A 25,953-nucleotide genomic window follows, 5' to 3' on the forward strand; every position below is an offset into this window, starting at 1 on the left:
CTTAAATTTTAGATTTTTCAGTTTTTTGATATTTTAATTTTTCAATTTTTAAAATTTTAGATTTTTCGTTTTCTCGATTTTTCATTTCGGTTCTTCGATATTTGAATTTTTGATTTTTTAATTTTTCAAATTTGACTTTTATAAACATTCAATCAAAATCAAAACATCGATTAATTGAAAAATCGAAAAATTGATTTTTCAATTAATCGATGTTTTGATTTTCCTGTACTTCAATTCTTTAATTTTTTGATTTTTCAGATTTTTCGACTTCACTTTTTTGATTTTTCGATTTTTCAATTCTTCAACATTTCTATTTTTGACTTCCGGATTTTTCGATGTGTCTACCTTTTTACTTTTTCAAAATCGATGAAATGAACCATTATAAAATCGAGAAAATGAAAATTGAAAAATCAGGAAAATGAAAAATAAAAATCAAGAATTTGAAAAAATAAGGAAATGAAAAATTAATTCATTGAAAAAAAAAAAAACGAAAAAATGTGGCTTAAAAAAATTGGTAGAAGGAAAATAAATCCAGATTTTTCGAAAAATTATAAGATTTGATTTTGCGAATTTTATTTTAATAACCCTAATTTTTTAAATTGGAAATCGAATATTGAAAATTTGAAAAATTGAATAAGCGAAAAATTATAATTTTGTGTTTTTTATTTTTTCGTGTTTCAGTTTCATAATTTTTCACTTTTTCAATTCCAAGTTTTGCAATTTCCTAATTTTAGATATTAGTTTTTTTCTAGTTTTTCAATTTTTCAGATTTTTGATTTCTATTTTTCATTTTTCCGATTTTTAATTGTAATTTTTTCAATTTTGTATCACATTTTTTTCATTTTTTTATTTCCTTTATTTTTCAGTTGTTCGAGTTTCCAATTTTCCGACTTCTTTAATTTCCAATATTTCACTTTTACAATACATTTTTTTTTCAGTTTTGGACTTTTCTTCTTACGATTTTTGAATTTTTCGTTTCTTCAATTTTTCACGTTCTTGATTTCCAATTTTTAGAGTTTTCAAATTTCTTTTTTATTTTAGATTTTTCTGTTTTACAATTTTGCATTTTTTTCCATTTATTTTATGCGAAAAGTTTAAAAATCGAAAAATTAGAAAATCGAAAAAGTGGAAAATCTAAAAATTGTACCTCGAAGAACTGAAGAAACGAAAAATTGAAACATTGGAAAACTAAAAATGGAGAAACTTAAAAATCGAAAAAAATAATTAATCCAAAAACTGGAAAAAAACGAAAATTGGAAAATCGAAAAATAAAAAAAAAAACTGAAATCGTAAAAATGTGAAAATTTTTAAAAACTATGTAATAATAATTTATTACATATTTAAAATGAACACTAGAAAAATTGCAAATCAAAAATTGAAGAAACAAAATATTGAAAATTGCACAAACTCAAAAATCTAAAATCGAAACGAAAAAAGTGCAAATCGAAAAATTACAGAAATCAAAAATCGAATTAAAATTGAGAAACTTAAAAATTGAAAAATCAAAATATGTATTGTAAAATCTATTTTTCGACTTTACTTTTTGGTTTTTCGATTTTTCAGTTTTTAGTTTTTAGATGTTTCAGTTTTAGGATTTTTCAATATTTCAATTCTTCGGCTTTTCTATTTTTGACTTCTAGATTTTTCGATGTGTCTTTTTACATTTTCGATTTTTAAATTTTTGGATTTTTCGAATTCTCAGTTTTTCGAAATTTTAGTTTGCGGACTTTTCAGTTTACTTCTATTTAGTTTTCAATTTTTGGATTTTTACAATTTCTCAATTTTTCAATTTCTCGGTTTTCAGTTTTTCTCTTCAATTTTAGGATTTTTAAATATTTCGATTTTTCAATTTTTGACTTTTATAAACTCTATTTGTCGATTTTTCAGGTTTTTTGGTTTTTCAATTTTTCTATTTTTTCAGGTTTCGATTTTTCAACTTCACTTTTTTGATTTTTCGATTTCTCAATTTTTCAATTTTTTAATTTCTCAGTTTTTCGACATGTCAGTTTTAGGATTTTTCAGTTTACTTATTATCCAATTTTTCGATCTTACGATTTTGCAGATTTTTGATTTTTCAATTTTTCGATTCTTTAGATTCTCAGTTTTTGGATATTTCAGTTTTGGGATTTTTCAGTTTTTCGATTCGTCAGTTTTTCTTTCATTTTGCAGTTGTTCGATATTTCAGTTTTGGGATTTTTCAATATTTCTGTTTTTCGACTTATCCAATTTTTGACTTCTGGATTTTTCGACTTGTCGATTTTTTACTTTTTCGATTTTTAAATTTTAGTTTTCTCGATTTTTCATTTCAGCTCTTCCATATTATTTCAAATGTTTCGACTTCTTAATCTTTCGATTTTTCGACTTCCCGGTTTTAGATTTTCTGTTTTTCACTTGTCGTTTTTTCAATTTTTCGATTCTTAAATTTTAGATTTTTCAGTTTTTTGATATTTTAATTTTTCAATTTTTAAAATTTTAGATTTTTCGTTTTCTCGATTTTTCATTTCGGTTCTTCGATATTTGAATTTTTGATTTTTTAATTTTTCAAATTTGACTTTTATAAACATTCAATTTTTCGATTTTTCAGATTTTTCGACTTCACTTTTTTGATTTTTCGATTTTTCAATTCTTCGACATTTCTATTTTTGACTTCCGGATTTTTCGATGTGTCTACCTTTTTACTTTTTCAAAATCGATGAAATGAACCATTATAAAATCGAGAAAATGAAAATTAAAAAATCAGGAAAATGAAAAATAAAAATCAAGAATTTGAAAAAATAAGGAAACGAAAAATTAATTCATTGAAAAAAAACGAAAAAATGTGGCTTAAAAAAATTGGTCGAAGGAAAATAAATCCAGATTTTTCGAAAAATTATAAGATTTGATTTTGCGAATTTTATTTTTATAACCCTAATATTTTAAATTGGAAATCGAATATTGAAAATTTGAAAAATTGAATAAGCGAAAAATTATAATTTTGTATTTTTTATTTTTTCGTGTTTCAGTTTCATAATTTTTCACTTTTTCAATTCCAAGTTTTGCAATTTCCTAATTTTAGATATTAGTTTTTTTTTAGTTTTTCAATTTTTCAGATTTTTGATTTCTATTTTTCGTTTTTCCGATTTTTTAATTGTAATTTTTTCAATTTTATATCACATTTTTTCATTTTTTTTTCAATTTTACGATTTTTAAAAATTTCGATTCTTCAATTTTTGACTTTTATAAACTCTACTTGTCGATTTTTCAGGTTTTTTGGTTTTTCAATTTTTCTTTTTTTTCAGGTTTCGATTTTTCAACTTCACGTTTTTGATTTTTCGATTTCTCAATTTTCTAATTTCTCAGTTTTCGGACGTTTCAGTTTTGGGATTTTTCAGTTTACTTATTATTCAATTTTTCGATTTTTTTTAAGGTTTCGATGTTTCGACTTCACTTTTTTGATTTTTCGATTTCTCAATTTTTTGATTCTTTGGATTCTCCGTTTTTGGATATTTCAGTTTTGGGATTTTTCAGTTTTTCGATTCGTCAGTTTTTCTTTCATTTTGCAGTTGTTCGATATTTCAGTTTTGGGATTTTTCAATATTTCTGTTCTTCGACTTTTCCATTTTTGACTTCTGGATTTTTCGACTTTTTCGATTTTTAAATTTTAGTTTTCTCGATTTTTCATTTCAGCTCTTCCATATTATTTCAAATGTTTCGATTTCTTAATCTTTCGATTTTTCGACTTCCCGGTTTTAGATTTTCTGTTTTTCACTTGTCGTTTTTCAAATTTTTGATTTTTTAATTTTTCAAATTTGACTTTTATAAACATTCAATTTTTCGATTTTTCAATTCTTCGACTTTTCTGTTTTTGACTGACTACTTTTCGATGTGTCTACCTTTTTACTTTTTCAAAATCGATTAAATGAAACATTATAAAATCGAGAAAATGAAAATTAAAAAAATCATTGAAAAAAAAAACGAAAAAATGTGGCTTAAAAAAATTGGTCGAAGGAAAATAAATCCAGATTTTTCGAAAAATTATAAGATTTGATTTTGCGAATTTTATTTTTATAATAACCCTAATTTTTTAAATTGGAAATCGAATATTGAAAATTTGAAAAATTAAATAAGCGAAAAATGAATATTTTGTGTTTTTTATTTTTTCGTGTTTCAGTTTCATAATTTTTCGCTTTTTCAATTCCAATTTTTGCAATTTCCTAATTTTAGACATTAGTTTTTTTTTAGTTTTTTCAGATTTTTGATTTTTATTTTTCATTTTTCCGATTTTTTAATTGTAATTTTTTCAATTTTATATCACATTTTTTCATTTTATTATTTCCTTTATTTTTCAGTTGTTCGAGTTTCCAATTTTTAATTGTTCCGACTTCTTTAATTTCCGATATTTCACTTTTACAATACATTTTTTTTTCAGTTTTGCACTTTTCTTCTTTCGATTTTTGAATTTTTCGTTTCTTCAATTTTTCAAGTTCTTGATTTCCAATTTTTAGAGTTTTCAAAGTTCTTTTTTATTTTACAATTTTGCATTTTTTCCATTTATATTATGCGGAAAGTTTAAAAATCGAAAAATTAGAAAATCGAAAAAGAGGAAAATCCAAAAATTGTAACTCGAAGAACTGAAGAAACGAAAAATTGAAACATTGGAAAACTAAAAATGGAGAAACTAAAAATAATTAATCCAAAAACTGGAAAAAAACGAAAATTGGTAAATTGAAATAATATTATAATAATAATTTATTACATATTTAAAATGAACACTAGAAAATTTGCAAATCAAAAATTGAAGAAACAAAATATTGAAAATTGCACAAACTGAAACATCTAAAATCGAAACGAAAAAAGTTCAAATCGAAAAATTACAGAAATCAAAAATCGAAAGATTAAAATTGAGAAACTTAAAAATCGAAAAATCAAAATATGTATTGTAAAATCTATTTCTCGACTTCACTTGGTTTTTCGATTTTTCAGTTTTTAGTTTTTAGATGTTTCAGTTTTAGGATTTTTCAATATTTCAATTCTTCGGCTTTTCTATTTTTGACTTCTAGATTTTTCGATGTGTCTTTTTACTTTTTCGATGTTTAAATTTTTGGATGGTTTGCTTACCAATTTTTCGATTTGTTAATTTTTCATTTCCGATTTACCAAGATTTGATTGTTCAGGTTTTCGATTTATCGGTTTTTCTAACCTAAGATTATTACGTCACACCACACCGTAGTCACAACCAAAGATATTGAAGATAAGTATAGATGGAGCATGCCGTACAGCAATAGTTTGTGAATTTCTCTAATGACATAAGTGACCTTGTATCTAGAACCAGACTAATAAATCAAGTCAATCATTCCAACAACCGAAATGTTTTATTTTAATAACATAAGGTGTTACAAAAGGAATAAAAAATGATTTAGATATAGTTTTCTATTCTCTACAACTTTTACATTTGACGTGTTACTCCAAAATAATTAGGGGAACCAATATTTTCACTTTAAATCATATAATTACATATTATTATATGATCGAAGGTTTTTACACGCAAAATCCCTACCATTAAAAACTTACAATAAATTAAATCTTAGGCGTGTATTTTCTTGTGCTTATACAAAGCCGATCCATTTTTAACCTTGTAAGAAGACTGATCGTATTTGTATCACTTAATGTCCGTTCCAACCAAATGGACCTTTACATGCCCTTTCGAATTATTTTTCATTTTACTTTTATAAGAGCATGTCGCACATACATACTATTTCGGTTTTTTAGAATGATTAACATTTATGTGCTTCTTTAAAGAGAAAATATACTCAGTTCTGAAGCAAGTAAGTAAATTTATCAAATTATATGCCACAATCTTTCTTTATTAAAGTTATATAAACAGCTTAATGCTACACCAATATTATACAAAATTAAATCCTACATATGTACTTTTTTGTGCCTATAGAAAGCTGATATATTTTTAGTTCTATGAGAACATTGTTCGCATTTGTACCACTCAGCATCCGCTTCATCCAAATGGCGGATATTTATATGCCGCTTTAAGTGCCTGCTGAGTTTCGCTTTATATGGACAATTTTCGCACTGAAATGATCTGATATCTGAATGGCGACCACTAATATGCCTTATCAAATATTGTTTACTTTTACTTTTATACGAACAGTTCGCACATTCGTACCACTTAACTTCTTCTTCACTCACATGTTTAGAAATCACGTGATAACTGAAATTCGAGTGATGTTTAGTTTTGTACGGGCACTTTTCGCATTCGTACCATTTAATTTTTTCTTCGTCTACATGTTTCAAACGGAAGTGGCTGTTTAAAGATTCCTTATACTTAGATCTGAATGGACACTCCGTGCATTCGTACCATTTAACGTCTTCTGCCCGCGAGTGTATTTTATTAATGTGCTTTTTTAAATTATTTTTTAATCTAGTTTTAAAAGGACATTTTTCGCACTTGTGCCATTCATCATCCGGTTCACACTTGTACAGCTTACAATCGGAGTGGTGGTTGTATATATACTCCTTTGAATGGCCTACTACCTTAGCCTTACATAGACATGATTTGCACTGAAGTGATTGGATATCTGAATGGCGAATAATTATATGCAGTTTTAAACTATATTTTTTTTTAGTTTTAAACAAACAGTTTGCACATTCGTACCACTTAACTTCTTCATTCGAATGTTGATTAAGCACGTGCTTTTTTAAACCCGTGCAATGTTTACTTTTGAACGGGCACTTTTCGCATTCATGCCATTTAATTTTTTCTTCCTCTACATGTTTCACACTGAAGTGCCTCCTTAAAGATACCTTATACTTAGATTTGAATGGACACTCCGTGCATTCGTGCCATTGAATGTCCTCTGCCCGCGAGTGTACGTAATACACGTGTTTTTTTAAACGACTTTTAAATTTAGTTTTGTAATTACATTTTTTGCACTTGTACCATTCACCATTTTCTTTATACGTGACATTCTGGCTCGAAGAACTCAAACGATTTTCTTTCCTTTCCGTGCATGTAGAAGTATGTTGAAGCCTTTTTATCAAGGAATTTGTTTGGAAGGCGCATTTTTTGCAAACGTAGTTTTGTATGCTGAAGTCCTCGATTGACAAATCGTCTCTAGATTCACTCTTAAGGTCGTGATGTTTGTTAATGTGTTGTTTGAACAGAATCGTTAGATCCGTTTTAAAATCGCAGTCTTTACAATAATACACTTCAATTTTGGCTTCGGAGCATGTAAATTTTTCCAGAGAGGAGCGATGTCGCCTCACGTGGTTCACCATAGACAAAATTGATGTAGTAAAATGGGGGCACAGTTTACAGTTGTGGACGTTTTTCCATGAAGATCTTCCGTGTGCAACGAATGCTTTTGAATATTCCAAAGTCAACATTGTGGGCCACCTAAAAACGTTTTATTAGTTATTACACTACGAAAGCAATTGCAATGTTAGTTACCTTTTAAATCTTGTTAAAGTAGTGTTAATGATGATTATCCTCGTGATTTTTAACACTATCTTAACCCCGCATTCTAAAATGGCAGAGTTGTAATCATGGTTGTAACCTAACATTTTTACGTCACAACCAAAGATATTGAATATAAGTATGACGTACACCTTCCACGCCATTAAGGGTGCCCAGTAGCAGACCGAAAAATGAGCTAAATAGATTTTCATTTTACGGGCGTAATTTCAACTTTGAAAAAAAGATCGACATTTCAGTTGGTAGATTATGTCTAAATCTCTGGGGAAGACACAATATTTTTTAAAATAAGTGATTGTTTGGTGTTTAATTAATCGTTCATTCTTCGAAGGAATTTGCATTTTTAGACGAGGAGAGAGCATTTTTCGCTTCAACTTTTATACCAGTGCAAAGACAACATTGAGCTCTATGGGGAAGACCCGGTCATTTTTGTTTAAAATTTATATTTATCAAAATATTTGCTTTTTAAAAAAATACTGACTAATGAAAATAAAGTGGAACTAGGCAACCCCATTTACAAAGTTTTCCGTTTCAATAAATGGCTGAGTTTTACACAGCAGGGAGCTTTGCCGACCGACCCTTCCAGGTAATCAGTCCAGGTACTTTGGGTCATAATACTCATAAATACTCTTAGCTGACCAATATTGATGAAACTCTTTTACAAGTCGACTTCTTTCATTGCTGACTGATTTAAAAGTATGCAAATTTTTATAATTTTATATATTCTACTAAAATATTTTTTTTGAAAAAATTATTTTTATTAACCTGTCATTTTATATATTAATCAATACACAAAACTGACAAGACTTAGATTCTCATCACTTCACTAACCACTTATTTACCTGAACAATCATATTCATTTAAATTTAATTTTTACTTCCCGAGCGTAAGCAAAGGAAGTATTGTAATCGAGTCCGTCGGCCGACTCTCTACTTTTACGTTTTCTCGATCTTTCATGACCCCTAGAAGACGAAGAAATAGGTCTCCAATTTCCGTCTGTCTGTCCGTCTGTCCGTCCGTCTGTCCGTCCGTCCGTCTGTCCGTCCGTCTGTCCGTTTGTCCGTCTGCCCCCGGATTTTTATTAGACAGATAATCTCCGAAAGTACTCGACCGATTGTTGTGAAATTTTGTACTTATATTAAGAATATCATGTAGATGGTAAAACGCTAACCAAAATTTGTCTAATCATCCCCACCACTAATGCGATGACGTCACTTCAAAATTGTACATAGTAAATGGGTTTTCAATTGTATAAAATAACATAGTCCTACACATGCAGTTTACAACTCTGAATCGACTTTTCACCCGAAACGTCCAGATTTTTGGAAAAAAAAAATTATAAAACAACATTTTGAAATTTAATTTTTAATCTGCTAACCAGAATGCTTTGAAATGTTGCAGATGTTTTAAGGCTATAAAGAGCATCATAAATCTTTAGTCAAAAAATATTTGCTTATCCCCTCCAAAAACTTGATGACGTCAGCTCAAAAGTTTGTGGGATAAATCATATCTAAAATGTACAAAATATGATGAGTCTGTACTTGTGATCTATCACTCCATTCGTATTTTTTGGATTTGCATATACAGGGTGACTCAAAAAAATTAATGAATGCGTAAATATATTTTATTGATTTAATCAGGAACTACAAAACCGAATGCTCTAAAATCTTGCAGATGTTTTAAGGTCATAAAGAGCATAATAAATGTTTAGTCAAAATATATTTGCTTATCCCCTCCAAAAACTTGATGACGTCAGCTCGAAAATTTGCCGAATAAATCATATCTAAAATGTACAAAATATGATCAGTCTGTACTTGTGATCTATCACTCCATTCATATTTTTTGGATTTGCATATACAGGGTGATTCAAGAAAATAAATGAAAGCGTAAATTTATTTTACTGATTTACTCAGGAACTACAAAACCGAATGCTTCGAAATCTTGAAGATATTTTAAAATTATCATAAGCATGGTAAATTTTTGATCAAAACGTATTTGGTCGTCCCCCCTAAAAAATTTATGATGTCACCACAAAATTTTGCTGAAAAAATCCTATCTAAAATGTACAAAATATGGTGAGTCTCTTCTTGTGATTTATCATTCCATTCAAATTTTTTCGATTTGCATATACAGGGTGACTCAAAAAAATTAATGAATGCGTAAATTTATTTTATTGATTTAATCAGGAACTACAAAACCGAATGCTTTGAAATCTTGCAGATGTTTTAAGGTTATAAAGAGCATAATAAATTTTTAGTCAAAATATATTTGGTTATCTTCTACAAAAAACTGATGACGTCAGCTCAAAAGTTTGCCGAATAAATCGTATCTAAAATGTACAAAATATGATGAGTCTGTACTTGTGATTTATCATTCCATTCATATTTTTGGATTTGCATATGCAGGGTGACTCAAAAAAATTAATGAAGGCGTGAATTTATTTTATCGATTTAATCAGGAATTACAAAACCGAATGCTTTGAAATCGTGGGAATATTTTAAAGTTATTATAAGCATGGTAAACTTTTGTTCAAAATGTATTTGTTCATCCCTCCTAAAAAAATTGATGACGTCACCCTTAAATTTTGCTGAATAAATCCTATCTAAAATGCAAAAAATATGATGAGTTTGTACTTGTGATTTATCATTCCATTCATATTTTTTAGATTTTCTTAAGAGGTGGTTCAAAAAAATTAATGAAGTCAATTTATTTTATTGATTAAATTAAAGGCAACACTTATTATTAGTATTACACCCCAACCAACCCAATTTGGTAGACACAAAATTTGTTAAAGGAAAAACTCGGTTGAAACATAAGGATAGCACGCTTATTTACATCGACTTTAACATTACAGGCCTGCATTTATTTTATGCGTTCACTTGATTCCGCGAATGTGAAATAGACATGTTTATAATCAACCAATTGTGAATTTCACCGTCAAGAATTAAAATAAAACCCAATGTTTTATACAATAAGCGGAAGTCGAAGCAATAAAACCGACGGTCGTTTTGTTTACAGTTTCTCTGTTTGACTCTCACGTATGCTGTTACGCCTGTCATCTTAAATTAAGAATGTTTATACATACACGATTTTCAGTTGCCTGTGATACGTATACGTGAGTAAATTTTTTCTTTATTTTATTGATTATTACAAATCAATATTCAAAACGACCCAATTCATTTTCCCGAAAATTTGAGAATATAATAATATTATTCTTAGTATTACACTACATCTATCCCAACTTTTATACGTGTCCTTGCAAAAATGTTGATGACGTCATCGCAATTTTTTTTTAAATTCCCACTACAAAAATGTAATGAGAAAAAAAACACAATGGGCATGCAGTCGTCAAGTTACCGACAGCGAGGGAAGTACTGTCTAAACTCTTTAGACCAATTTTTTACTTTTATTTTTAGCAATAATAAATAGTCCAAACATGAAAAAATAAAAAAAAAAAACTAAAATTAGAAAATCTAAAATTTAGAAATCGAGAAATTGAACAATCGTATAATTGAAAAATCGAAAAACTGGAAAATCGAAAAATAAAAAAAAATGGAAAATCAGAAATTTAATGAATTTCGAAAATTGAAAAACTGAAATATGCATAAAAGAACTGAAAACTCGAGAAATCGAAAAATCTAGAATTTTAAAAATTGAAAAATTAAAATATGGAAAAGTTGAAAAATTGCGAAATCGTATCAGTGAAACATCGGACAATCGAGAAATCGAAAAATAAATAAATGGAGAAATCGAAAGTTTGAAGAATGGAAAAATTGAAAATGTCAAAAATTAAAATACTGAAAAATTGAAACATCAAAAATTGAAAAATCGAAAAACCGAAAAATCTCAATAACGTATTTATAAACCACAAGTTCAGGATTATGCTACTAAAAAAATTGATAACGTCATCTCAAAATTTTGCTGAATAAATTCTACTAAAAAAGTGCAAAATATGATGAGTTTTTACTTATAATTTAACATTGCATTTATATTTTTTTAGATTTGCTTATATACCTAGGTGGCTCAAAAAAAATAATGAATGAGTCAATTTATTCTATTGATTAAATCAGTCTCGACTCACTCCATTTTCCCAGAAATTTTTGGAATACTGTTATTTTTAGTCTAATCCACATTGATTTACGTGTCCTTGCAAAATGTTAATGATTTCATCACAAAATTGTATACCTAAAGTAAAAATTTAACTCGAAAATGCTGGATATGTTTCACTGTATTTTAGGTGCGAGGGAAGTTCTGTCGAAACAACTTTCCACCAATTTTTTTTTGCTGTTATATTTGAACATAAACAGTTTATTTTATATATTTTTAAAACATTATAAAGAAAATAAAAAGTTAAGTTAGACTGAACCTTGTGGGTTTCTTCAATCTATTTTCCGCAGCATTTTAAACTTTCAACTCAATATATTTCAAAATAGATAGAAATGGATTTCGATGGTTATTTCCCTGTACCCTTCATTTCAAAATAGTAAAGCTTATCTGGTGTTGTTTACCGATTTGCATTTTATGACGGACTCCCTACAGTGACCATAATCTCTCCTCTCTTGGGTCGCTACCTGCCGTGGATCGGTACTTTGGGTTGCATAGTTACAAAGATAATTCTTCTCACTGGAACTGATTTGGCGGGCGACGACTAGAGACCCTTAAAGATACTGTGTCAAAGTGATCAAGTGTGATCTTCAAGCAAGTAAATGTATGAAATTATGTCATAAAGTTTCACTTTATTAAAGTCACATAGATAGCTTAATGCTACTACACCCAAATTATACAAAATTAAATCCTACGTATGTGTTTTTTTGTGCTTATACAAAACTGATCGATTTTTAACTCTATAAGAACAATGTTCGCATTTGTACCATTTAGCATCCGCTCCATCCAAATGGCGACTATTTTTATGAATCGTTAAATATCTACTGCATTTCGCCTTATATGGGCAATATTCGCACTGAAATGATTTTATCTCTGAATGGCGAACACTTATATGCTCTTTCAAATGATCTTTTCTTTTACTTTTATACGAGCAGTTCGCACATTCGTACCACTTAACTTCTTCTTCATCCAGATGTTGAGAAATCACGTGATATTTTAAAGTCGATGCGAGTTTAGTTTTGTACGGGCACTTTTCGCATTCGTGCCATTTAACGTCTTCTGCCCGCAAGTGTAAGTTCTTCATGTGCTTTTTTAAATTCTTTTTTGATCTAGTTTTGAAATGACATTTTTCGCACTTGTGCCATTCAGCATCCTGTTCACATCTGAACCCCCCACGATCGGAATGCTGAAGTGATTTGATATCCGAATGGCGAGCACTCATATGCAGTTTTAAGTTACTTTTTCTTTTAGTTTTATAGAAACAGTTCTCACATTCGTACCACGTAACTTCTTCTTCGCTCAAATGTTGACATATCACGTGATAACTTAAAGTCGAGCGATGTTTAGTTTTGAACGGGCACTTTTCGCATTCGTGCCACTTACTTTTTTCTTCCTCTACATGTTTCGCATTGAAGTGGTTGTTTAAAGATTCCTTATACTTGGATTTGAATTGACACTCCGTGCATTCGTACCATTTAACGTCTTCTGCCCGCGAGTGTAAGTTATTCATGTGCTTTATTAAATATTTTTTTGATTTAGTTTTGACAGGACATTTTTCGCATTGGAGCCATTGAGCAGCCTGTTCACATTTGTACCGCTTACGTTCGGCTTGCTGAAGTAATTTGATAGCTGAATGGCGAGCACTTATATGCACTTTTAAATTATTTTTTCTTCTAGTTTTATACAAACACTTCGCACATTTGAACCACTTAACTTCTTCTTCACTCAAATGTTGACAAATCACGTGATATCTTAATGTCGAGGAGTGTTTACTTTTGAACGGGCACTTTTCGCATTCGTACCATTCAATTTTTTCTTCCTCTACATGTTTCACATTGAAGTGGCTCCTTAAAGATTTTTTATACTTAGATTTGAATGGACACTCCTTGCATTCGAACCATTTAACGTCTTCTGCCCGCGAGTGTAAGTAATACATGTGGTTTTTAAAACTTTTTTTGAATTCAGTTTTGAAAGGACATTTTTCGCACTGGAGCCATTCAATATTTTCTTCGTACGTGACATTCTGGCTTGGAGAACTCAGACTTTGAATATTTCCTTTCCTTTCCATGCATGTTGAAGTATGTTGAAGACAATTTATCAAGGAATTTGTTTCGAAGGCGCATTTTTCACAAACGTAGTTTTGTATGGTAAAATCCTCGATTGACAGATCCTCTCTAGATTCACTCTTAAGGCCATGATGTTTGTTAATGTGTTGTTTGAACAGAATCGTTAGATCCGTTTTAAAATCACAGTCTTTACAATAATACGCTTCGATTTTGGCTTCAGAGCATGCAAATTTTTCCAGAGATGAGCGATGTCCTCGCACGTGGTTCACCATACACAAAATCGATGTAGTGAAATAGGGGCACAGTTTACAGTTGTGGACGTTTTTCCACGATGATCTTCCCCGTGCAACGAGTGCTTTCGAATATTCCAAAGTCGACATTGTGGTCACCTAAAATCGTTTTACTACACTACGGAAGCTGTTGCAATATTAGTTACCTTAAATTTTGTTAAAGTAGGGTTAATGAAAATTATCCGTGTGATAGTTAACACTACGGCAAGTCTAAAACGGCAGAGTTCTAACCTAAGATTTTTACGTTCTCAACCAAAGATATTGAATATAAGTATAGATGGAGCATGCCGTATGTACACCTTCCATGCTGTCAAAAATGTGTGAAAACATCACCCCGGAGAGTGGAGTGAGGCAGGAGAGGTTTATTGCACCGCAGTCCAGTGCCTGACGAATTTAAATTATAACTAGTAATAAAAAATGGACATTAATATTTTCCCGATATCCACCGATTATCAATTTCGACAAACGTCAGCTATTAAAAGTCAAACAGTTTGAGTTTTCTACCAACCTCTCCAATGAAACACCCTACACAAAATTTACTTATTAACAATGAGTGAATTGTTCCAGACGCGCCACGACGCGTCCTTTAACTTATAATGTTCTACTCTGAAGGTACACAAAAGAATACACAAATGGTTCCACCTACGACATAGCAAAGGCCATTTAAACTAAAGTTGAAGAAGAATTGAAAGGTTTTCACTGTCCTGAACAAAAAGTTTTCGAAAAATGTTAATCACAATAAGAATCTAATATAGTGTCAAAGTGATCAGGTGTGATCTTCAAGCAAGTCAAAGTCATTTAATAGATTCTCTATTAACTAACCTTGCAAGCAAGTAAATTTATGAAATTATATGTCATAAAGTTTCACCAGAGAACATAGAGAAGCGAAATAGTTTAAATTAAATGACGGTTGAGGACTCCTCGACTTATGTTGGCAACAATGTTCGTTTCTAACTAGGAATAAAATTAACTAGAAAAAATGTAATAATATTTTTAACGACGTGTTTTAGTTTCGACAAATTGACACTAGATTTACCAGAATATTACAAGCTGTTTACTGTTTTCTTCAGTCTAATTCAGGTCACACGAATTACAGTTCGTCGTCTGAGAACTTGTCTGATCTACAGACCACAGCGCACATTTTTCAATTTACTTGTTATTCAAAGTCATTTAATAGATAAGGTTGTCACATTGGGACGCCATATTGATACGTCACAAGGTGCTCTCAAATGGCGCGAAAATTGCCCGTTTTAAATACTCGAGTAACGCACTAAAAACGGAAACTTTTAATCAAGTGACCGCTTCTACTTCGCAAATTTCAATCCTGTGTAAAGAACAATTTAATAAACCTCAAGAAAAATGTTTTGCTGCCAGTAGAACTTGAAAATAACAAATGCGACACTATTAACTGATTTTTGTATGCAAAAAATCTGAAAATCTGCATTTACTGGTTTACTTTTTCTTTTCTAGTAATATATCAAAACATTTCATTTTAGGTTAAACACAAATAAATTTAATTTTTTTTTTGTTAGGCAAACACCACTTTAATTCACTGTAATATTAAACTTGTGAAAATATTACTACTAAACATTAACACTACTGGTAAGTAAAAATACATAAAATTTTATAATAATTTTTATTTACATACATCAAACAGTTTTAGCAAATTTTTTAAATTTTTTATACTTTTGTTTATTTTCAGATTTATTATTTAAATATTTAATTCTAATTAAAGTTCTCTGTTTTAAAAAAGCCCTTGTGATTTCTTCTGGGAGCTCCACCATATTTTTTAACAAATTGGTCATCCGAGTAACAATTTTTTTCTTAAAACGAAATTTTTTGTTTCTATTTATTACTTTAAACCTATGATTCAATAATCGACACTCCTGCTTCAGCAGATCTGAGGGTTCAGTTAAACCACCATATGAAACATGGCTCACCCATGGTGGCAATGAATAATCATGATCAACACAGCTTTAGATATTTCATCACTTGTCCATCTGACTTTTGCTTTCCTTTTAAGTAATAAATTAATTTGATTTTCCGTTAATGATGGAGAAAACATTTTTGATAATTCTCCAACATTAATTATTTGTTTCCGATTTGTAAATCCTTGTTCCAAATCTTTTATTTTCTTCTCTAAATACGAAATATATTGCTGCTGTTGAAGTTTCTCATCAGTGAGTGTTGTAATTTGCGTTTGGAGATTTTTTATTTCTGCTTCTAAATAAACTACTTTTGCTTGATGCACTTCTTCGGTCTCTGGTGGATTACATGAATCAACCACATTCAAGGGTGGAGTAAAAACCAATGGTTTGCTGGGGATTGCTAAAATATAGATATATGTTGTACTATGATAAATTTGCTTGGTTCTAGTATATACCATTTGCTTTGAGTCGCTGTCGGAGTGGGCCTTTAAGAACTTCATTTTTATATCTCATTTCATATGTTCAATTCTTCAAAATGAATTGAACATATTCTAGAAGTTTTCTTTGACTGCCATTCATCATCTTGCTGACAATATTTTTCCCACATTTTTCGAACGTTAGCGTTTTGCGGAAAAGAGTGGAAACTTAGACATGGATCTACATTTTCCAAATTTAGACTTCTATTCTGTAAATATTTATTTCAAAACCAATTTACGTAAAATTTAAATATTTGTACTTACTTTCACAGAATTGTTTGTACAATTTTTCACTGCACAATAATGTCCTGGCATGATTATAAATCAACAAATCTTTTGATTGTAGTATACTAGCAAACTACAAATTACGCAGAGCAAATACTTAGTGGTACATAAAACACAAGGCAAAATAGGGTTACACGAGTCGCAGTACTAACACCAAACGTCAGAATTAGCGGTACAGATCGTACATATTAAAGGCATCAGCTGATCGGTCACACCAACTCAAAATTACAAGTTACTAAAAATTCCCAAGTAATACCAACCTCATTTTGACGTCACATGGGGCTGACACCTCTCCTCCCCCGTAAGCGATTTTGCCCACAGACTCGTTTATGTGGTAACCTGTTCTCTATTAACTAACCTTGCTTGTTATTCAATTTTTCGATCTTACGATTTTGCAGATTTTTGATTTTTCAATTTTTCGATTCTTTAGATTCTCAGTTTTTGGATATTTCAGTTTTGGGATTTTTCAGTTTTTCGATTCGTCAGTTTTTCTTTCATTTTTCAGTTTTTCGATATTTCAGTTTTTCGATATTTCAGTTTTGGGATTTTTCAATATTTCTGTTCTACGACTTTTCCATTTTTGACTTTTGCATTTTTCGATGTGTCGACTTTTTACTTTTTCGATTTTTAAATTTTAGATTTCTGAATTATTTTGTATTTTAATTTTTCAATATTTAAAATTTTTAATTTTTCTATTTCTCGATTTTTCATTTTAGCTCTTCCATATTTCAATTTTTCAAATGTTTCGATTTCTTAATCTTTCGATTTTTCGACTTTCCGGTTTTAGATTTTCTGTTTTTCAATTGTTGTTTTTTCAAATTTTCGCTTTTTCAATTTTTCAAATTTGACATTTATAAACTGTTAATTTTTCGATTTTTCAATTAATCGATGATCTGATTTTCCCATTTCTTGACTTTCGAGGGCTTCGATATTCCTGTTCAATTCTTTAATTTTTCTATTTTTCAGGTTTTTGATTTTCCATTTTTTAGTTTTTTAAAGTTTCGATTTTTCGACTTCACTTTATGGATTTTTCGATTGCTCAATTTTTTGACTTTTTAGGTTTTCAGTTTTCGGATTTTTCAGGTTTTCCCATTTTTCAGTTTTTCTTTCATTTTTCAGTTTTTCGATATCTCAGTTTTGGGATTTTTTAATATTTTGATTCTTCGACTTTTCGATTTTTGACTCCTGGATTTTTCGATGTGTCGCTTTTCATTTCAGTTCTTCGATATTTCAATTTTTTCCAAGTTTTCGAATTTTTCAATTGTTTTGATTTCTTAATTTATCGATTTTTCGACTTCCCGGTTTTAGATTTTCTGTTTTTCAATTGTCATTTTGTCAAATTTTCGATTTTTTAATTTTTCAAATTTGACTTTTATAAACTCTCAATTTTTCGATTTTTCAGGTTTTTGATTTTTCAATTTTTCGATTTTTTAAGGTTCCTATTTTTCGACTTCACTTTTTCGATTTTTCGATTTTTCATTTTTTAGATATTTCAATTTTAGGATTTTGCAATATTTCAATTCTTCGGCTTTTCTATTTTTGACTTCTGGATTTTTCGATATGTCTACCTTTTTACTTTTTCGATTTTTCAATTTTGGATTTTTAAATCTTTTGTTATTTTAATTTTTTAGTATTTCTCAAGGTCCCTTTATAGTGATTACTATTAAGAAACCTTGAGTATTTCTTAATCTTTCGATTTTTCGACTTCCTGGTTTTAGCTGCTCTATCTATACTTATATTATATCTTTGGTTGTGACGAAAATAGGGATGGGGAATTCTTACTTTTTTCAGGAACAGTTCCAAATAACAGTGATTCTGGAACAATTTGTTATTGCGTTTCCTAGGAAGAACACTTTCATCCCGTATACCTACCTACTATGCGGCTCTACCACAGATAAAACTGTTTTTTTTTCTTTACGTACTAGTTAGCGTTACGTTACGATTTTGGTCTTCTGATTTTGCCTTCGGAATCTGAAATTGATAAATACTTAAGATTGTTTTTATTTAATATAAAGATTTAATAATTTTTATTTATAACCAACGTAGCCTCTATGAGAAAATTGACGTTAATATGTTGTTTCTTGTTGCTGTTATCTAATTTCTTAGTTTACTATTTTATTGGAAAAAACTAAATTAAAAAATATATTAATTCTTGAATATATAAATTATTGTATGACTGCATCCAAATACCGCAGTGCCTTTATTAAATAAAATTCTTTATTTCAAATAATTCTCAATTTTTTACCTTTCTGCTTATATTATTATTTATTGTATTATTATTTTATATGTTTATTTTATTCAAATATGTATAAACTTTTTATTTATAATTTGCAGTTTGTGTTCATTTATAAATTTTTATATTATACTCCTACTTTACAATAAAAGTATTAATTAATTGTTCAAATTTAATAATTTCACAAAATAGCCAAAAACGATATTCACTTATCGTTACGTTTCGCTTTCGCAGCTGATTTAATTTCCAACTGGTAACAACTTGTTCCTGTTCCACGTTGGTAATAATTCCGAAATACCTGTCCCCTAGACGAAAAAATCTTAGGTTAGAATTCTGGCGTTTTGGAAAGTGCCCTTACCATAGTGTCAAATATCACAGAGGATAATTTCAGAGATAATTTCCAGCGACACCACTTTAACAAAATTTAAGGTAACTAAAATTGCAACAGCTTACGTAGTGTAATAAAACGATTTTAGGTGGCCACGATGTCAATTTTGGAATATTCGGAAGCACTCGTTGCACAGGGAAGATCTTCGTGGAAAAACGTTCACAACTGTAAACTGTGTCCCTATTTTACGACATCAGTTTTGTGTATGGTGAACCACGTGAGGCGACATCGCCTATCTCTGGGAAAATTTACATGCTCTAATGCCAAAATCGAAGTGTATTATTGTAAAGACTGCGATTTTAATACGTATCTAACGATTCTGTTTAAACAACACATTATCAAACATCATGGCTTTAAGAGTGAATCTAGAGAGGATTTGTCAATCAAGGACTTCAGCATCCAAAACTACGTTTGCGAAAAATGCGCTTTCGAAACAAATTTCTTGATAAAGTGGCGTCAACATACTTCTGCATGCACGGAAAGGAAAGAAAATCTTCAAAATCTGAGTTCTTCGAGCCAGAATGTCACGTACAAAGAAAATGTTGAATGGCACAAGTGTGAAAAATGTTCTTTCAAAACTAAATTGAAAAATAGTTTAAAAAACCACATGAGTAACGTACACTCTCGGGCAGAAGACGTTAAATGGCACGAATGCAAGAAGTGTCCATTCAAATCTAAGTATAAGGAATCTTTAAACAGCCACTTCAATGCGAAACATGTGGGGGAAGAAAAAATTAAGTGGCACGAATGCGAAAAGTGCCCGTTCAAAACTAAACATCGCACGTCTTTAAGATCTCACGTGATTAGTCAACATTTGAGTGAAGAATTTAAGTGGTTCGAATGTGCGAACTGTTTGTATAAAACTAGAAGAGAAAATAATTTAAAACTGCATATAAGTGCTCGCCATCCAGATATCGAATCACTTCAGTGTGAATCATGTCCATGTAAGGTTAAGGTAGGTCATTTAAAGGAGCGTATATACAACCACCATTCCATATACAAATGTGAACACGCTGCTGAATGGCACAAGTGTGAAAAATGTCCTTTCAAAACTATATCACAAAAGTATTTAAAAAGGCACATGAAAAACGTACACTCGCGGACAGAAGACGTTAAATGGTACGAATGCAAGGAGTGTCCATTCAAATCTAAGTATAAGGAATCTTTAGACAAGCACTTCAATGCGAAACATGTAGGGGAAGAAAAAATTAAATGGCACAAATGCGAAAAGTGCCCATACAAAAGTAAATATCGCTTGACTTTAAATTATCACGTGATTAGTCAACATTCGAGTGAAGAACAAGTTAAGTGGTGCGAATGTGGGAACTGTTCGTATAAAACTAAAAGAAAAAATAATTTAAAACTGCATGTAAGTGCACTTCAGCATTCCGATTGTAAGCGGTACAAATGTGAACAGGATGCTGAATGGCACAAGTGCGAAAAATGTGCTTTCAAAACCAGATCAAATAAGAATTTAAAACGCCACATGTATTACGAACACTCGCGGGCAGACGTTAAATGGTACGAATGCAAGGGGTGTCCATTCAAATCTAAGTATAAGCAATCTTTAGAGAAGCACTTCAATGCGAAACATGAAGGGGAAGGAAAAATTAAGTGGTACGAATGCGAAAAGTGCCCGTTCAAAAGTAAATATCGCTCGACTTTAAATTATCACGTGATTTGTCAACATTTGAGTGATGAAGAAGTTAAGTGGTACGAATGTGCGAACTGTTCGTATAAAACTAAAAGAAAAGATATTTTAAAAGAGCATATCAGTGCTCGCCATTCGAAATAAAATCACTTTGGCATTCCGATTCTAAGCTGTACAAATGTGAACAGGATGCTCAATGACACAAGTGCGAAAAATGTCCTTTCAAAACTAGATCAAAAAAGAATTTAAAAAAGCAGGCAGAAGACGTTAAATGGCACGTGATTTCTCAACATTTGGATGAAAAAGAAAATGAAGTGGTACAAATATTAAGACTTTGAATTGTACTAATGTGAAAATTGTGCAATTGTAAAACCAAAAATAAATATATTTAAAAAAAAAACAAATTTATTTCATTTAGTAGACGTTAAATTGTACGAATGCAAAGAGTGTCCCTTCAGAACTAAGTAAAGTTTCTCTTTAAAGAAGTACGAAAAAGAATTTGAAAGGGCATGTTGTGATAACCCAAACATACCGCCTTAAATTGACTTGTGGAAAAAAAATTGGAAGCCCGCGAAAAATTCAAAATTTGCCCTTGGCTGTCATCGTCTAACAAAATGGAACCTTACGTTGTGTTTTTGGAAAATGGCAGGATGCGTTCAGACACAGAATACTATACAGTAAGGACAGCTTTTGAAAGCCCCATAAGAAATACACGTAACGGACCAGAACAACAATAATCGACCGTTGGATAAGGACATGACCTTGAATTTTGGCTTGAAACTGTAGTGGCAAACCTTGTTACTAAATAAAATTTACCACCATGTCAACATCGTGCGTCAAATTTGACATTTTAGGTGTTTGATATTTAATATTGTAAGTGTGATTGATTATTTTTACTGAATAGAAAATGCGCGTTCGAACAAATAAATACAATAAATAATCTTGTGGAAACTGTACACAGGGCACAGGGTTGTGGTATGCTCGTATGGACACAGTTACGAGGGCTACTTTTATACATCGGCCACATGAAGGTAAAATTGAGTTGGTAGAAAACAGTGAAGCAAATCGTTTTTCTAGGGCTGCAACATAAATGGTGAATGCTTCATGTAGCATCTTAAGCCCGCCACTCACGTTCCAACGCCGCAGTACAATTGTGTTGGATACGACGAAATCGAAGTGTTTTTGAACGTCTGTGTATGCGATCAAGCAAATCGGTTGGATGTGGACGGTTGCTGAACAAGTCTGTCTGCAGCAGTACAATCGTGTTGTATTGGATGGAAATTTGATCATGTGTGGACATGACTTGACAGTGTATGTTATTCAAACCGTGAGAGCAGCTATAAAAGTACATTTTCGTCATTTCGTCGGACATGTTGTCATCACTATCGCAAATTTTTAACTGCAAGGTCGTAACATGTGTGTGTACTGCGGCGTTGGAACGTGAATGGCCAGCTTTAGGATTACCAAAATGGTGGATCATCATCAAAGGCGTTAAAGTGACAGAGAAGTTTATCATATATGATGACATTACGTGCAACGGCAAAATAACTACATGTTTCACAGGTATATTTCAGCAAGCATTTCTTCATTAAGTATCCACAGACATAACTTAAAGAATTTTGTTTGCTTATGTCCAGATGTCTGTAGTGTGTCATATTTACGTCAACAGATTTATGTGCAAAAATTGTTCAGCTTAAAACTGTATTAATAATTTGACAGTGGTTACCATCTTTAGATTCAATTGCTAGTAAAATAGATCCTAAATCATTACAACTATTGGCATTTTCACTGTGCTGTAAAAATTGCATACCAAATAATTTTTTATTGATTATAGAATAATATACTTCTTTATATTCCTTATCTTACAGATTCCAAGGGAAATTTAAAGAAGCCCCTGAAGCAGGTTTTTTCATTGTGCCTGCAATCACGAGGTGGTCTACCACTGCAGTCCATGTTACTATGAAAAGGTTCTCAGAATCACTTCACTAATTTAACTAACAACAAAAATTCAACCAAAAACATCAAAGTACTTTTCCCAGGGAAGATGAAAACAACAGCGTTCACTTTCTGACTCTTCAAACGGTTCATACTTGGCGAAAATTGAAGGCATTGACAAAATAGAGGTAGTTGATGTGTTTATGATGAAATTAACTTGGCAAAGTGATAGACTTTTATTAATGAATAAAATAAATATAACCACAATTTTTTTTTATCATTCAAAATGGTATTTTCTTCGTAGTCTTCATACCACACTCCAAAAATTGGTCTCAGTTTATTAATATTCATCCGATGTTTATGATATCAGTTCCATTAACATTATTTTACGGACGAGCTGTATTTGTAATTTAGGCAATCAATATTCCACTTCGTTTCAAAAATCCCGCCTACTAAAAACGGTTGGGTAAGGACACGTTGTTCCAATATTTGACGAGCTGTCTCTACTGTATGGTATACTGATATTCTGTGTTTAACAGCTGACGTTTGTAGAAATTGATAATCGGTGGATATCGGGAAAATATGAATGTCCCATTTTTATTACTAATTATAAATTTAAACTCGTCAAGCACTGGACTGAGGTGCAATAAACCTCTCCTCCCTCACTCCACTCTCCGGGGTAATGTTTTCACACATTTTTGACAGCATGGAAGGTGTATATTCAATATCTTTGGTTGAGAACGTAAAAATCTTAGGTTAGAACTCTGCCGTTTTAGACTTACAGTAGTGTTAACTACCACAAGGATAATTTTCATTAACCCTACTTTAACAAAATTTAAGGTAACTAAAATTGCAACAGCTTCCGTAGTGTAGTAAAACGATTTTAGGTGACCACAATGTCGACTTTGGAATATTCGAAAGCACTCGTTGCACGGGGAAGATCATCGTGGAAAAACGTCCACAACTGTAAACTGTGCCCCTATTTTACAACATCGATTTTATGTATGGTGAACCACGTGCGAGGACATCGCTCATCTTTGGAAAAATTTGCATGCTCTGAAGCCAAAATCGAAGCGTATTATTGTAAAGACTGCGATTTTAAAACGGATCTAACGATTCCGTTCAAACAACACATTAACAAACATCATGGCCTTAAGAGTGAATCTAGAGAGGATCTGTCGATCGAGGACTTCACCATACAAAACTACGTTTGTGAAAGATGCGCCTTCGAAACAAATTCCTTGATAAATTGTGTTCAACATACTTCAACATGCACGGAAAGGAAAGGAAATATTCAAAGTCTGAGTTCTCCCAGCCAGAATGTTACATACGAAGAAAATATTGAATGGCTCCAGTGCGAAAAATGTTCTTTCAAAACTGAATTCAAACAAAGTTTTAAAAAACACATGTATAACTTACACTCGCGGGCAGAAGACGTTAAATGGTTCCAATGCAAAGAGTGTCCATTCAAATCTAAGTATAAGACATCTTTAAAGAGCCACTACAATGTGAAACATGTAGAGGAAGAAAAAATTGAATGGCATGAATGCGAAAAGTGCCCGTTCAAAAGTAAACACTCCTCGACATTAAGATATCACGTGATTTGTCAACATTTGAGTGAAGAAGAAGTTAAGTGGTTCAAATGTGCAAAGTGTTTGTATAAAACTAAAAGAAGAACTAATTTAAAAGTGCATATAAGTGCTCGCCATTCAACTAGCAAATTACTTCAGCAAGCCGATCGTAAGCAGTACAAATGTGAACAGGATGCTCAATGGCTCCAGTGCGAAAAATGTCCTGTCAAAACTAGATCAAAAAAATATTTAATAAACCACATGAGTAACGTACACTCGCAGGCAGAAGACGTTAAATGGTACGAATGCAAGGAGTGTCCATTCAAATCCAAGTATAAGGAATCTTTAAACAACCACTTCAATGTAAAACATCTAGACAAGGAAAAAAGTAAGTGGCACGAATGCGAAAAGTGCCCGTTCAAAACTCAACATCGCTCGACTTTAAGGTATCACGTGATATGTCAACATTTGAGCGAAGAAGAAGTTACGTGGTACGAATGTGAGAACTGTTTGTATAAAACTAAAAGAAGAAATAATTTAAGACTGCATATAAGTGCTCGTCATTCAGATATCAAATCACTTCAGCATTCCGATCGTGAGCGGTTCAAATGTGAACAGGATGCTGAATGGCACAAGTGCGAAAAATGTCATTTCAAAACTAGATCAAAAAAGAATTTAAAAAAGCACATGAAGAACTTACACTTGCGGGCAGAAGACGTTAAATGGCACGAATGCGAAAAGTGCCCTTTCAAAACTAAACTCGCATCGACTTTAAAATATCACGTGATTTCTCAACATCTGGATGAAGAAGAAGTTAAGTGGTACGAATGTACGAACTGCTCGTATAAAAGTAAAAGGAAAGATCATTTGAAAGAGCATATAACTGTTCGCCATTCAGAAATCAAATCATTTCAGTGCGAATATTGCCCATATAAGGCGAAATGCAGTAGATATGTAACGATTCATAAAAATAGCCGCCATTTGGATGAAGCGGATGCTAAATGATACAAATGCGAACATTGTTCTTATAGAGTTAAAAATCGGTCAGTTTTTTATAAGCACAAAAAAATACATGCGTAGGATTTAATTTTGTATAATTTTGCTGTAGTAGCATTAAGCTATGTATATAACTTTAATAAAATGAAACTTTATGACATATAATTTCACGCATTTACTTGCTTGAAGATCACACTTGATCGCTTTGACACAGTATCTTTAAGGGTTCCCAGTCGTCGCCCGCAAAATCGGTTTCAGTGAGAAGAATTATTTTTTGTAATTATGCAACCCAAAGTACCGATCCACGGCAGGTAGCGACCCAAGAGAGGAAAGATTATGGTCACTGTAGGGAGTCCCTCATAAAATGCAAATCGGTAAACAACACCAGATAAGCCTATTTATTTTCAAATGAAGGGTACAGGGAAATAACCATCGAAATCCATTTGTATGTATTTTGAAAGAAATTGAGTTGAAAGTTTAAAATGCTGCGGAAAATAGATTGAGAAACCCACAAGGTTCAGTCTAACACATGGTAGAAGGAGACATGGTATAGGCATACGCATCG

At 31.1% G+C, this 25,953-nt stretch overlaps 4 protein-coding genes and 2 long non-coding RNA genes across 9 annotated transcripts in view; 3 read left to right on the forward strand and 3 right to left on the reverse strand.

Moving 5' to 3' along the window:
* Positions 1–5,836: 5,836 nt before the first annotated feature.
* On the reverse strand, positions 5,837–7,554 carry LOC135140350 (zinc finger Y-chromosomal protein-like). Its single transcript, XM_064070841.1, has 3 exons — positions 7,442–7,554; positions 6,254–7,387; positions 5,837–6,202 (listed from the first exon to the last, which is right to left on the reverse strand). The coding sequence occupies exons 1-3, from the start codon at positions 7,552–7,554 to the stop codon at positions 5,899–5,901; spliced, it is 1,551 nt and encodes a 516-aa protein (XP_063926911.1). The 3' UTR covers positions 5,837–5,898.
* Positions 7,555–12,195: 4,641 nt separating this feature from the next.
* Positions 12,196–25,953, reverse strand: part of LOC135140660 (zinc finger protein 142-like) — a 47,617-nt gene continuing 33,859 nt past the window's right edge. The window contains exons 1-6 of one of the 4 annotated variants that reach the window (XM_064071300.1): positions 19,206–19,306; positions 19,057–19,152; positions 18,487–18,585; positions 18,397–18,429; positions 14,072–14,135; positions 12,196–14,024 (exon numbers count right to left, since the gene is read on the reverse strand). In XM_064071300.1, the coding sequence (XP_063927370.1) occupies positions 12,261–14,015 (1,755 nt within the window). In that variant the 5' untranslated portion in view covers positions 14,016–14,024; positions 14,072–14,135; positions 18,397–18,429; ... (1 more) ...; positions 19,057–19,152; positions 19,206–19,306 and the 3' untranslated portion in view covers positions 12,196–12,260. Of the gene's footprint in view, positions 14,025–14,071; positions 14,157–16,874; positions 16,932–18,396; positions 18,430–18,486; positions 18,586–19,056; positions 19,153–19,205; positions 19,307–25,953 lie in introns of those variants that run through there. The other 3 variants (XM_064071299.1, XM_064071301.1, XM_064071302.1) reach the window with 3 other exon arrangements.
* On the reverse strand, positions 15,591–16,855 carry LOC135140674 (uncharacterized). Its single transcript, XR_010282281.1, has 3 exons — positions 16,594–16,855; positions 16,309–16,538; positions 15,591–16,253 (listed from the first exon to the last, which is right to left on the reverse strand). It is a non-coding gene; the product is annotated as an uncharacterized LOC135140674 (long non-coding RNA).
* Positions 19,166–21,266, forward strand: LOC135140663 (zinc finger protein 142-like). Its single transcript, XM_064071305.1, has 2 exons — positions 19,166–19,276; positions 19,324–21,266. The coding sequence occupies exon 2, from the start codon at positions 19,333–19,335 to the stop codon at positions 21,028–21,030; it is 1,698 nt and encodes a 565-aa protein (XP_063927375.1). The 5' UTR covers positions 19,166–19,276; positions 19,324–19,332; the 3' UTR covers positions 21,031–21,266.
* LOC135140658 (uncharacterized) lies at positions 21,508–22,997 on the forward strand. Its single transcript, XR_010282278.1, has 3 exons — positions 21,508–21,917; positions 21,964–22,449; positions 22,755–22,997. It is a non-coding gene; the product is annotated as an uncharacterized LOC135140658 (long non-coding RNA).
* On the forward strand, positions 23,383–25,507 carry LOC135140664 (zinc finger protein 142-like). Its single transcript, XM_064071306.1, has 2 exons — positions 23,383–23,661; positions 23,709–25,507. The coding sequence occupies exon 2, from the start codon at positions 23,718–23,720 to the stop codon at positions 25,395–25,397; it is 1,680 nt and encodes a 559-aa protein (XP_063927376.1). The 5' UTR covers positions 23,383–23,661; positions 23,709–23,717; the 3' UTR covers positions 25,398–25,507.

Source organism: Zophobas morio, unplaced genomic scaffold (assembly GCF_036711695.1).
Source record: "Zophobas morio isolate AGI-343-1 ecotype UQ-CSIRO unplaced genomic scaffold, CSIRO_AGI_Zmor_V1 ptg000040l, whole genome shotgun sequence".
NCBI classification, from domain to species: Eukaryota; Metazoa; Arthropoda; class Insecta; order Coleoptera; family Tenebrionidae; genus Zophobas; species Zophobas morio.